Source organism: Taurulus bubalis (assembly GCF_910589615.1).
Source record: "Taurulus bubalis genome assembly, chromosome: 11".
Classification (NCBI taxonomy): domain Eukaryota; kingdom Metazoa; phylum Chordata; class Actinopteri; order Perciformes; family Cottidae; genus Taurulus; species Taurulus bubalis.
This window is the reverse complement of record NC_136599.1, coordinates 15,756,644-15,770,769: the sequence shown is the minus strand read 5'-3', so window position 1 is coordinate 15,770,769 and position 14,126 is coordinate 15,756,644. Positions and strand designations below refer to the sequence as shown.

Sequence of the window (14,126 nt, the reverse complement as noted above, 5' to 3'; positions counted from 1 at the left end):
CCAGCTTCATCATAACTACACTGGTGCTGATGCAACATATTCACTGGCTTCTTCCATAAGATGAGCCAATTCACGAGCAATGACTTAAACGCCTCGTTTGGCAATGAGCATTGCATCTCATGTTCTACAAAGCAGATCTTACATCTCTGTTTCTCGTGCAACTTTCTGTTACATAACAGTTTGAGCCATGCATTAAAAAAACAAGAAAAGAAACAAAAGTAGCCTACTTTACATTCCAGAAGAGCAACTTCTTTGTTGGCTGATCTTGAGATTACCAGCTACGTGCAGGAGTGTGTTTTTGCTGGTATACTGTATATGTTGATATTTCGAGGTATGTGAGTATCAAGGTGTTGTGGACAAGGATGTGTCTCAGCCAGTATGTCATGACTCATTTACGTTCCCACATGAATAGGCAAAGCTGCAGATGAGGGGCTTTTTTTTCAATGAGCACACTGCTGACATCCTTTCCTCCCGTGCAAACATGTTTACATTTTCAGATGCAGGAAAATAAACATCTCTTATTAACTGATGAGCCAAGTCAAAATACTCCAAGGGGGGGAAGTCCTGTCCAAGCCCATGGTGAAAATGGTTGTCCAATTCCTAAAAGTGGATAAAAAACATATCAGCTGCAATTGAGACTTGCCTTTTATTGGCGATGACTATTTGTAACGATCAATGTCCTAATGAAGAGGAGGTGTGACGTTTTGGACCTGCGGTTTGATGAGGAAGGTATCCTTCCTCATATATTTAAAGCTATGGTTTCCTGATGTGGTTGATGAAGACACATTTTGACACATCCATCATCCTTCCAAACATATTGTCATATCCTCTTTATTTTCCTATGTCATCTATGTTGTTTGTTGTCATTTTCCCTCAGAAAGCAGCAGTCATAATAATGCAAATATTTTGTTTTGTTCAATCGGTATGTCTATAAAGTTTAAATCTCTAAAGTGTATGACTTGATAACACCTCTCCAGATTTTAACAATGATATTGACCGGGCAAACCACAGTAAGGGGGATTTAAAAAATAGCTTTTTTCCCTTTGCTGACTCACTTTATATGCACATTATTCACATAGAATTCTATAAAACAAACTCAACTCATTCTTCCTGGAAAACACTAAATGTAATTCCACTTGAAATAAAAAAATCTTCTTTGTTTTCGATGGGTATTGACATTTTTAAAACACAAACTACACAATATAAGCTACAATGTAGTTACATAAGACATATTCATATTGCAAGTATATTTTTGGCCACAAAAACATAAATAAAGTAGCTCTATGCAGCAACAAGCCTCCTTTAATTTGTTGTGGTCAGTCAGACACAATCATGAGGTTATTTCTGTTTATATGTGCTCCTCAGTGGATCCCTATGCCTCCTTTGAAAACATCTGCCACCGATTTTACATGGCGTCAAAGGCTTAATGAAAACGGCTCCATGCATTTTAACAAATGCCACATTTCATTTGGTTTTGCCACTTCACTTACAAAAAACGTCTGGCACAGAATCTCGAAAAATACACATTTTTGTGTGGCACACTTCCCAAAAACTGCTCTCAGTCACTGCACGGTCTGTTGGCACACACCACCACAAACATATGAGGTTGCCAACTGCGTCATCAGAGAGCTGGATAATATCATAGTCGACCAGCAAGACCCTCACAGCCTACGGATCTTTATGATTAGGTTAACCGTGCAACAACAGAGCCATGAATTATCAAAAGTCGTCATTTGTGACCGCTTTCAATATTTTTCTGGAGCCGCTGAAACACAGTGAGGCAAAACATGAGAAAATCCTCCTCGTTGCATTTCTCAGACGTGGTCTAAATGATGGCATTTTAAGGTCATCAATAGCTCAGGGTGAAAACTCTAATCATATTGCTGTGTTCTCTTCAGATCTCAGCATGTTTTATGGCCTGATTTTCTGTTTACAGTTCAGTGCTGCACAGAAAGTTTTGCAACTTTGTCCTTAATTGTGACCTGCCCTGTTTAGTTTATGCCCTGCCTTGTTAAAGCAAACTGTTTATTTCTTATGGTATGTTTCTAGCAGGCAGTTATAAATGAAAAATCACTTCCTGTCTGCCACAGTTGATGTGGTCCCTGTTTCCTCGTTCAGCTGAGTTGTGTTTTATGAAGACTGGTTTGTTGACTTTGCGGTGGGACACAGAGACTGTGTTTGATGTGGAGGCAGCGCTACTCCAACACCACGTCCAGGTACTTTACCCGGCCTTGCTGAGTCTGCTGTGCCTTGCAGTTATTCTGGGAAACGCTTTGTTTTTATACCCCACTAAACTCTCACAGAAGTTTATTTTGGCTTTCCAAGAAGTTTGCCTCTGTGTTTACTTTGTTTTATTTCTGGTCATTCTCTGTTGTTCATTTCATTTCATTATCACAATTACAATTGAACTAAAACAGCAATAAACGCCCTGTCTAATGTATTGTCTCCAAATATTTGTTATATACTTTGTTTTATTTCTGGACATTCTCTGTTGTTCACTTTATTATCACAATAACAATTGAACTAAAACAGCAATAAATGTATTGTCTCCAAATACTTGTTATATAATTTTATTTTAATTTGCCAAGACACTAAGCATGCTTGTGGGTGAAACTGGCACACAAAGATCCTCAGAGCGCAACAAACAAAACGTATTGCAGCCCAAACAAAAACTGATCAAAACAAGCAATTACTAGGGTGGAAACCATGTTGTGCCTCCAAGCCCTCAAGTGTCACTCATAAAACAGCTTGTCTGTCATGAGTCATAAGTCAGCCTGATAAGTAAGACGTAAATAAAGAACGAACTAAACATTTGCCATTAAGTAGAGTACAGTCATCTGAATGGGACCGTAGGAGCACAAGAGGCCACAGCATTGACTCATGTCTGAGGCTTACTTCTGCTTCATCAAAATCTAGACCATTAGTCACCTACGGAATATTTCTTGTTAACTGCGCACACACCTGTTCATACAATATCTCAGTGTAATAATATAATAATCTGCTAAAACGATTGTGAGATCGTAAAGATATTCAGAGTCGTACGAATAACATGTACGTGGAATTATATGCATCACAGTACTTTCAGATGCTGAAAGGTCATTAATGGTGATAGTAATGATTATCATAGTGATGTGTCAGACATACGGCCCAAGATGAACCATGCAGGGTTAAAATGATACTGAGTTAGGTTTAAGTAGGTCACTCCAAAACTAAATGTAGATAAAAGTTGTTATCATCTTATTTACTTCAAACCGTGTCTTAAAACCTAATCTTAGCAGACAACAACTTTTCTCGATCTTGAAGTTCCGCCACATTTCCAGCGATCAAAGCCCCGTGCAATGTCAAGGTGATCAAAGCTTTTAAAAGGCGCATGTCGTATAAACCGTCACTGCTTCTTGCTGTTTTCTTCCCATTGATCTGGCACAGACTGTTTGGTAGCGAGTACTTCCTCTCAGGTACTCTACAGGATTGGGACACTGATGAGTGAAACAGGATATGACAGAAAGTCATGAAAGCATTTGTGCTGATGTTTTGCAATTACTTTGCATAATATGTGGTTATGGCACTTTGTTGACTAACTTGTGGCTTTATGAGAACAAAACATACCATTTTAGTTGTGCACATGGTTCACTTGTGTGAGAAGTGATCATGACAGAAGTGATTGATGGATAAATACACATACACACATATCCACTGCCTTTTTCAGATAGTAACAGATATTCACTAACACTGTATATACTTCTATTTCACTATACTTTATATACACTGTATATACTTAGTATTTTTTTCTTTCTTTTTTTTCTTAAATTGAATATGTTCTGCTCTGCTATTTTTATTTTATTGTATTGTATATATTGAGTATTTTCATGCTTAACATTTTTCATGTTTACTCTGTAACTTGCTTGCTGCTACAAACAAATGTCCCCCTGAATAAAGCATCTATCTATCTATCTATCTATCTATCTATCTATATGAGAAAAATGTGAGACGGGCATGTTGTGGTTCATGGTCGGCAGCTTAACTCCCAGTAAGCTACGAGACCTCGGCAGGGAGGAGGTGTAATACTGTTGTGACACTGTAGTGTAGACAATTTGTAATTATATAATATCACAATAAGCGGCAGGCGGGTTTGGCGGGCAGCCATGCATGAGGGGAGACTGAGGCGTGGGCTGCCACTGCAGAGCAAGTCCAGGCAGGCGGACTTGTGTTGACTTTATGGACCGCCATCTTTCACCACCACCGTTAAAAGCTAATTACTGCCAGTCATAAGCAGTGGCCTTTATGGGCGTTCCATCCTCTGCCATCCAAAGCACAGCCACAAGGGAGTGACAGCATGGGCCACGAGGGGAGCGCTGATTGCACCAAATATTATTATTGCTTTATAAACTGCATATGGAGCAACGCCTCCATAACTTTTTAAAGAGTTGTTTTCCAAATTTGCGGCCTGTAAACCAAAACAAAACCATGTTTTTTTTACAGATAGGCATTTTGTGTTATAATAAAGAGTCATGTATGGGGAAGTCCATTTACCAAGTTTTTAAAACCAACATCCCAGAAAATGAGAACAAGATGGGATTTTCCCCTTCTTGATCAAGGAAAAGCAGCTGATAGCAGCGGGAAGTGAGTCAGGCTCAGCACTGCAGCTGCCTCGGCACACTTGGGTTCAGACTTGTTGAGGCAGGCAAGTATCCCTCCTTTGATGTGTGTTTGCTGCCGTTTGAGCTCTCGGTTACCGTAAGTGGGGTTGCCGGAGTTTGAACTTGTGTGGCCGAAGATAAATACAACATTTCCCTCCAGGACAAAAACCCAGATCGTGGTGCACACACTGTGTCACCTTTTCAGAAATGCAGAAAAACAGCCTAAACCCTGACATTACTGTTAGTGGTTACACATTTGCTGAGGACTCTGTATCACCAAGATGGTCAGCAATAGATCCAGCGTAACATTATCTCGGGGAAATCATGTTTACCAAACTGTTTAACATGCCTGAGGAACGCACAATGAAAACAACACTGAATTATGGTCATGTTGTAGGCAGTGGTGGAATGTAACTAAGTACATTTACTCAGGCATTTTGAGACTATACTTTTGCTCCACAAGTTTTGAAAGCAAATATTGTACTTTTTACTCCACTACATCTTTTTTTAAAGTTTAGTTACTTTACAGATTTATACTATCAATGCAAAATAAAAAATATGTTATAATGTATCAATAGATGGTAAACTACCCAGCAGTAGATCAAATAATTAAATTAGCCCCATCTTGCAACATTAAAGCGATGAACACATAATTATAATCCAGTAATATAATATATATTATTCTGAAATTGACCATTCTTTTGGAACTAAGTATATTTGTATGTTACTACTTGTTGTATAATTGTTCTACCTTTACAACCTTAACATTTTAATACTTCTTCCTCCACTGAAGGAACATGAGTTCATAAAAGAAACATACTATTGGCACAATAACTATGGGTGCTCTTATGTGAAGGTGGGAACATTTTCTGGATCATATCTTGAGTATCTCTGTGAGTTATTCAACAACTTCAAACAACCGTTTCATGTTCTCAAATATAGAATGAAAAAAAAGGTTGCTTATGATATTTTGCAAATATGATTTTTTTTTGTTGCAAAAATGTATGAAACAGAGTTATTCCAACCAAGCATGTTTTGATGAACACTGCCCAACAATACGAGTAAAAAAACACTTTACTGTTTTGGTTTACAGGCCGCAGATTTGGAAAACAACTCTTCAAAAACGTATGGAGACGTTGCTCCATATGCAGTACAATAATGTTCCTTAAATCTGCACATTTTTCAAATGTGGGTTTGTGTTGTTTCTCAGCATCATGTGACTGAATTGTATCCAATGTGCATAAAGTGGGCTTTTTGTTTTGGCTCCTTTATTCCTGCTCCATGAGTTCTAGAGACTTTGGGATATTAATCAGACAAGCCGTTTTTTGGAGCCGCCATCAAATCAAATCAAATCAAATAAAAGTCTATGGATGCTGAAAGCGCCAGCAGGACCTGTGGGAGAAGCATAATGAAGGAACCAGATGTGACCTTTTGTATCCTTCCTCAGGCAGCCAGATCAGCAGGAAGCACTCCAAATGCTCAGTTTTAATCAAACATATCCAATTATCATTGACCAGCAGGTGGCAGTCTGTCATAAGGACTGTCAATGACACCAAAAGAGGGTTAGAAATAGAGCTCTGGTGGGGAGAAATGCAGCATCAAGCTTTAACAGCCAGTACTGTAAGGGAAACCTCTAACAAACTATCTCTGCTCCACAAAAACGTCTTTTTTCCAAATAAAATTCTATGAACCATGTTTTGCATCTTCTCTTAACTCTGGGTTCACACAGGAGCCAATATCCCCTATATATTGCACGGCTTTTCTAAATCCCTCCTGAGGCAGAAATTTTATAAAAAAAGAGATAAAATATGTATGTTGTTCTAATTTTGTGAGCCTGTTTGTTGAATAATTGATTGTTAGTGAATATGAGTTTGTTTTATTTGCAGATACCCTAATGCGGTTTTATTGAAGGGGTTTCACACATGCTGTGAACCCTTATTGCTGTTCATACCGTTAGTGAATGGGATGAAATCGTTTTTGTAAGGATTGTAAAAGACATTTGATTGATCTCATTGGTTCTTTTATGTTATTGCACCTCTAGGTTAAATTCACAGCAAAAGATGGTGGCAGTTTATCTGCTTTGTTTAATCGCTTTGCTATATTGCAGCTGTTTATCTGAAATATGTTTAATATCATTACATCCTAATAGACTTGTTACAGCAAGCAAATATTCCTAATTTAGTTTTGCATTTTCTAATTGTTATGTATGTCGGTTTGGACGCAGCTTCTCGTTAGCTGTGAGGCCAACGATGAACCGATGTCCCCATATTGCTGTATTATACAGATGAGTCTGACACAGATGCTCTTTCAGCAAAGGCAAAATTGGTGGCCTTGTTTTTATGACCGATTTGTTTCCTGTGAAGTCCCATGTGCAGAAGAGTGGCAACAATGAACTGTATGCGATGGTGGAGGTTGTACTGTAGAGCTTCTTTTATATACACATTATCCATCACAGCTCTTCATTGGAGCTGTGTTACAGCTGTTCCCAAAGACAGATGTTGTGATGGTACAAAAAGCATTCTGACAAGAAGACTTGTTTCCTGTTGTGCAGCAGCACCAATGGCACAACATGCTTGCTTATTCATGAAGCCTGATCAGAGCCCAGGTTGATCAAACCACTCCTCAATTTGGAATGAAAAAAGCCTTTTACTGGGACATAAATATCATGCGATGCACTTTTACCCTCAGCCTGCCCTGGAAGTGCAGTCTTTGGAGGATTGGAAGGTCAGTGTCGGTTAGATCTGCAGCTAATGTACAGAGCTAAATGTTGACTTGAAACATGGTTGAAACAAACCATTCTGAAGAAATATTGATCCAGGTGCATTTCACCAGAGGGAACAAGAACAGGTAGATGTTGAGGTCACATGGTCTCCTGTTATGAAAATATATATCTTTGGGAATTTCCCTTGCAAATGTGCACCAAGCCATTTACAGAATCTAATGTAACATCAAATACAAGGTTACGACACCCCAGAATGTGAATATAAAGTGGTGGAAATGGAGGCCCTCTCCTCCTCTTGGGATCTGCGGTTAGCACCCACATTAGCCCCAAGGACAGTAGGTCGCTGCAGGGAAAGGTCACCTCCGCTGCTTGGAAATACAAAACAGCAGTATTTCCTTTCCTCTTATTTGTAGTTCTTATCTGAAGTCTCCTTCGACTTGATATTTAATCCTTCTCTGAAACTCAGCATTTTAGCCAATGAAACCAAGCCAACATGATAAAAAATAGCCTCCAAGATTCAATAAAAAGTGATACTCTGTATGTTAAACATTTCTAACATTGAACCAAACTATTGATTTAGAAAGGTTTCTGCTCAGCACTATATCACATGAACGTGTGCACATCTCTTGTTTATTTTCTGCTTTATGGCTTCTGGACAAATTATATCTGAAAAAGATGAGTTTGGAGTGAATCTGTTGGCAAATAGAGAGATGGAGACCTTGCAGACACAGCGAGAGTAAGCAGTCCTCAGGAGGATTAAGTAGTCTTTCCAGAGACTTTACACCTCACCAAATATCAAAGGAACTCAGCCACAGAGAATAAAAATGGGTTGTCAGAGCTTTGACAACTCTCGACTGTTATCTAGAGCCACTGCATTATTGCGGCAGTAATGAGAACTCTGACAGCACTACCAAGCAAGTTACCAATGGAAAGTGTAGATATCTTGGGCTTAAAGTGTTTTGCAGTGGAATAATTGCAACTGAAGAAATGGTGACTCACAGAGAGGATGGAATCGGTAGAAACAACTTTACTATCATTATTATATTTGGAAATATAAAAGAATCTTTGCACTGAGTCGGTTGGTGTCTTTACTTGAGTTTATCATCAGTTTGCAAAGAACAGCTTGATAACTGCTATTAATGCAGGTTTAAACCAGATTCTCTTTTCTTTTTTTAGCCACTTCTGGTAAGCAGAAACAAGCTGTAAACACAGCACTGCAATATCATATCCTTATTGGTTAAAATGGCAAAAATTGTAAGCAAACAGCTGCTTATTTACACAACTAGCAGATATGCAGCAACAATAGCATTCATTTGGAGTATGGCTACCTGAGCACTGTAAATCCAATAATCTCTTCTTTACCAGCCGCAACATTGACGCCAGGCTGGTTTTCACATTGCTAACTTTGTCTCAAATAGTGGGCTGCCTCTGCTTGAACCAAAGAAGGACAGGAGTAGATGGTTGGAATACACAATTTTGAAACCAAAGTTTGGAGTTCACATCCAGACTCCCGTCTGTGGTTATAGGTTTAGGCAAGATGCCACTTTGGTTCAGGTTAGGGAATGACTAACATGTTATCATTGTTAAAAGAATCCACGATGACAATATTACCACAATATCAGTAGAAAACTTTGTTTATTCACTCTTTTTTGGCAAATTAATGAAACTTAAAATATGAGTGAAGGGAGATGGAGAGAGTCTGTAACCGTAACTGTATCGTCAACACCGGTATATTGTGCAACCCCTCGTTCAGTATCAACATGTTTGTGACTTGCCATGTGCTGCTTATGTTAATAGAAAGAGTATTTTTTTGTGGCATTAGGTTTCCTTTAAAACATATCTACTCTTGCACATTAGTTGTATTTCAACATATTTCTTGGATATATGGTGAGACTGTGTGCTCAGTAGAACCATTTGCACCAGACGTCATTCATCAAGCTAAGAAATAATATATCACAAATATTAATATTTCACTATTCTATTGGAATCAATACTGTAAACATATCTTGAAAATAGCATTAAGCACATGATATCATACATTTATTCATCCTCTTTTTTCCCCTCAAGTGTGTGTTATATACAGTACATCTGGCCTATAAACTTTGGTGTGGATTGCATTAAGGTTTCTGTCTTCTCGGCCATCCGAGCATCAACATATTGATGCCTGATGACTGCCTGCTCGTGCCCCAGACGATTTCTCTCAAGACTGCAATAGAAAATACATCAGAGATTGTCACCAACTCAGGAGAACGTCAGTAAACTGTCTTGGCCCGAGCTCTAAGTCTTTACAAGAGACAAAACAGAATTACTTTATCATACAGTATTTTTGTCATTGGCATTAAACATAATTTCTAATCTACATATGCCCCAGTTTGACATTTTGCTAAATGTTGAGCTACAGTTTAGTTAAGATACTCACAATCTTCAGGTTGCCGTTTCCAGTCCAGTCCGTACTAATTACAATACTGAATAAGGCCATGGAAGCCACTGTTCCTCGTGGTAGGTTGTGATCATGTTTTCAGTCCATGTAGTGTAAAAAAGGAAAACCACAGCTCTTCCCACCAGCTGGCATGGAGGCTGGATAAACACGAGCTTTAAGTGCATCTCTGTCGTTCTCCCCCATGAGCAGCGAGTCTCCTGCACGCAGCTTCTAAAAAGGTTAAAACCAGCCAGTCTATCCAGCTGCTTGTTTCTTATTCCAGTCCATCTCCTCAGTAATGGACCAGTGCTGCTGGATCCATTGAGGGACTCAGCTCCAGTGGAGAAGGATGCAGGGATTACAAAACCCTTCAATCTGCACAGACACTGTAAAAAGCTCTCCCATAGTGCCACTTGCTGTTGTGCGTCAAGACCCTGAAGAAGAGATGAGCGTTCAAAGCTGTGCTGCTGTCGTCCCTTATTTACATTATTACATTCATATTCTTCAGCTACAGTCTGTTTAAACATACACACAGTAATAAAATGTACCTGTTCGTACACACTTTCATTCTATAGCAAGTCATAACATTTGATAATCTGACACTGACCAACCACAATAACTTATATTGCACATTTTGTAATGTTCACACTAACTGTTTCACCATAATGAACAACAGCTCACGCTGAATGTCTTCAGTCTATTACTAAGATTGTCACTGTCAAAAAGACTTCCATTATTGCAAGAAATAGATATTATTTTCTTCATTTTTTTTTTGCTCTGACCAAACTTTCATAAAATCCACTCCTCCTGAGTGAAGATAAATGATCTTCTGGTATTTTTGATTTATGACCCAAGTCACCTCCGTGCCTACAGCATTGTAGCACTTCATGCTCCTCATCAGACTAAATTAAAATGAGGAGAGAACCAATGCTCGAGCACTGATCATTATTTTTCAAGCCAGCCATGCGCTTCATTCCTTGGCTTAGACTGAGTTCTGCTCCAGTAAGGGCGGATGTTCTTTAGGTTGTTGAGGTGGTTCGGTCCCCTGGTCCTGCTGCTGCTTAGGTGAAAGCGGCTGCGGTTGTGGTGGAGGATCAGATTTGAAGCTTTCCTTCCGAGGGGGCTGTGTTGGTGTCGCTGGCTGTGACTCTGGATTGGGCATCTCTTTCTTGTCGCTGGGCTGAATCTCCAGAGCTGGTGTGTCCTTGCAGCAGAAGTACTGCTGCCAGATTTTCCTGAAGGCCGTGCGGAACTTCTTAATACGGAAAGCGTAGATAATTGGGTTGACAGCAGAGTTGCCATGGGTGAGCAGGATGGCGATGTAGAGGAGGACTATAGGCTTCTCGCACTCAGGGCAGAAGAGTGTGATGCAGTTGATGATGTGGAGGGGGAGCCAGCTGATCGCGAAGAGAAAAAGAACCAGAGCCAGCGATTTTGCAAGATTCAGCTCCTTGTCGTAGTACTTGTTGGGGTCTGCGTGGCTGGTGGTGAACTTTTTATTGTTAAGTTGCTTGTGGATAACATAGAAGATCTCTGCATAGATGACCAGCATAAACAGCAGCGGCGGCAGCACCCAGCCAAAAAAGTTGAAATAAACCATGTAGTCCATGCTGATGACATTTTCGAACTGGCAGGTGATAATGAGGTCAGAGCTGATGGAGCCATTCTGCTGGAGGCGCTTCAGGTTGTTCCAGCCTAACATGGGGGTGAGTCCCACGATGAAGGCCACCGTCCAGCATATCACCACTGCCAGCCCTGCTCGCCGAGGGGTCACCACCCGCTTGTACCTGCAAACAACACAGTCTCATGTCAGCACTTTCTCTCACAGCACCTTCAGGACACCGTTTCATATTTGCGACATATTTTTCTCTCTGTCTGTGCCCTTGGGCTGACAAAAGGTGCAATTCACAAGAAAGAGTTAGCATTCAGACCACAAGCTCCTGGACACATTACACACATTTCCTTGCAGCATATATTTCCACTTGAACAGGACCGTGCCTGCAAACCTTTACCAGTAGACCTTTTCCTTTGCAGCACTGCTGCTTTTCATACTTCTTTTGGTTCAGGGCAACACCAATTGAGCTCATAGTTCATACAATTGGCTTACTGTTATCTAATAATGTGTTACAGCGGGGACACACTGTAGGACTTGGCAAGCTACAACCAGCTTTAACTGATATGGCTTTTTCATTGTTTCCAGTGTCTTATCGATAAGAGGCAGAAGGTATAAGTAGGTAAAAGGTGCAGAGGCTGTAAAATGTTATCACTGCTGTTCTATGACCAAGACACGGCACAGAGAGACTCAGACTGATACTTGCCTCGAGGCAGGGAAACAGTGATCTGATCCCACTCATGTTGAAGAGTGTAGAGAGCAACCATTGCTCCCTTTCGGATTACTAATGATTTATATGTACAAAGTGTAGAGCCTGAAGCAAAACAAAGCCCAGTGCCATATCTTGGATTAGTATCGACCAGGGATTGTTGTGTTGAGACAGGTCTGTGTCTGAGCATGGCAAGGTGATCATCATTCACGCACTGAGCCTGGGAGCCGGTTTGAAGATCATATGCTAATCTAACAGCAGGGAGTGTGGGAGAAAAAAAATCTCCCTCTTAATCAAAGTTGTGTATAGGGAGTGGCAGTAGCACTTGAGTGACAGAATGTCTGATTTAAATAATACAAGGACTGTATATTTAGGATGTAAAAGTGTCTGAGGCAGACACCTTTAAGCTTGGATGGTTTTAAAAGATGAAGTAGTAAAAAGCTAAAATCCCTGATAAACTGCAATCATAACTCAAATGACTTTGTGATAGCGTTGATTGTTTATCTCATGTCTAAGACTCCGCTGACAATATTCCCAGACAATAAACTACCCTCTTCTACTAAGCTTATCTCTTCCGCCTTCCAGAACCACTGCTCAGTCTTTTGTTTCAGCCCGGCATGATAAACGACGGGTGGCATCTAAAACTAAGAGGGATACTGAACATATTGATGGCAAATCTGACCTTTTTTGTGCCCTCAAGAAACACAGACAACATATTTCTCCTGTATACAACCTCATTCTGTCAGTGTGCTACTCTGCCACATTAGCATCCGGACAAAGGAACGCTGTTGGTTGATCAGATAAGTCCTCGATAAAAGGTGTGGGACGGGAGTGGCAGTAGTACTCCCTAGTGATGCAATGTCTGATTTAAATAAAAAATGCTGTGCCCTCAAGAAACACAGAAAACATATTTATCCTGTATACAACCTCATTTTTGTCACTATGCTACACTGCCACACATCATCTTGAGGACAAAGAAACTAATTAAAGCTGTTGGTTGATCATATACGCCCTGGTTAGCTGTCATGTCAGAACTATATGCTAATAAAGGAACTGGAGGGATGGAGGCTGTGAAGTGAAACAAGACCCTTGAGGAAATTAATGCCCACAGCTCTGGAGCTAATATAAACAGTTCCAATGGTGTTGCTGGGTGCCATCCATTCTTATCACCGTCACTGTCACGTGTCCAAGTGGCACAGATATAGAGAATAACATGTGCCTGTCCTTATTGGGTTGTGAAAACCTCATTACCTGGTCGGGATCTTGACCCTGAGATAGCGGTCAATTGCAATAGCCAGCAGGGCCAGAATTGAACTTTGCGTCAACACCAGCACCGTGCACGCGACGAGCAGGCAGCTGTAAAAGTGAGTTTGGAGTCCGATGCTGATAGTGATGGCCAAAGGAATGACCAGAGCTCCCACTGCAATATCCGCCAGAGCCAGGGAGACGATGAAACAAAACGTGTTATCTCGCAACGATTTGTTAATTTTCACCGCCCAAACCACCATCACATTCCCGATTACAGACGCGACTGCAATCACCACCTCCATTCCTATGTAGAGCGACTGCGTTGATAGAAGTGCTACGGGCATCCTTGCAGATGATTATGTCCTTGATAGCAAGATTGATTTCAGAGAGGCTGCCTCTTGAGAAGCCAGCAGAGCAGTCCTTGATCTTGTTTGTCATACAGTATTTTCCAAAATGAGCTGTGCGTCCGTCAGTTTCACGCTGTCCACATCCTCTTGGTTCAGAGATATAAACAGCAACAACAATAATCCAGTTATTTTGTGGGGAAATGTGCGTTAACCAGCAGTATATCTAAACGTGAGGAGGTTTCCTTTTGGAGCAGGTGTTGTGGTCCGGTGGTTGTTGTGCGTCGCTCCTGCTCTGTGCCCTGCGCATCCACTTGGCTGAATACACCTGCTCCTGGAGAGAGCAGCATCGTTCCCTTGCGCTCCAATTTATCCAAGAGGGCGCTTCATCTTCATCGGTCGCCGTTTTTAAGTCAACAAAGCAGGTTTTAACAA

At 40.6% G+C, this 14,126-nt stretch overlaps 1 protein-coding gene across 1 annotated transcript; it reads right to left on the bottom strand.

The window, feature by feature from the left end:
- Window positions 1-10,760: 10,760 nt before the first annotated feature.
- adora1b (adenosine A1 receptor b) lies at window positions 10,761-13,691 on the bottom strand (the record flags this gene model as incomplete). The annotated part of the gene is made up of 2 exons (XM_079225602.1): window positions 10,761-11,565; window positions 13,351-13,691. 2 exons carry the CDS (start codon window positions 13,689-13,691, stop codon window positions 10,761-10,763), a joined length of 1,146 nt encoding a protein of 381 aa, XP_079081728.1.
- Window positions 13,692-14,126: the final 435 nt, after the last annotated feature.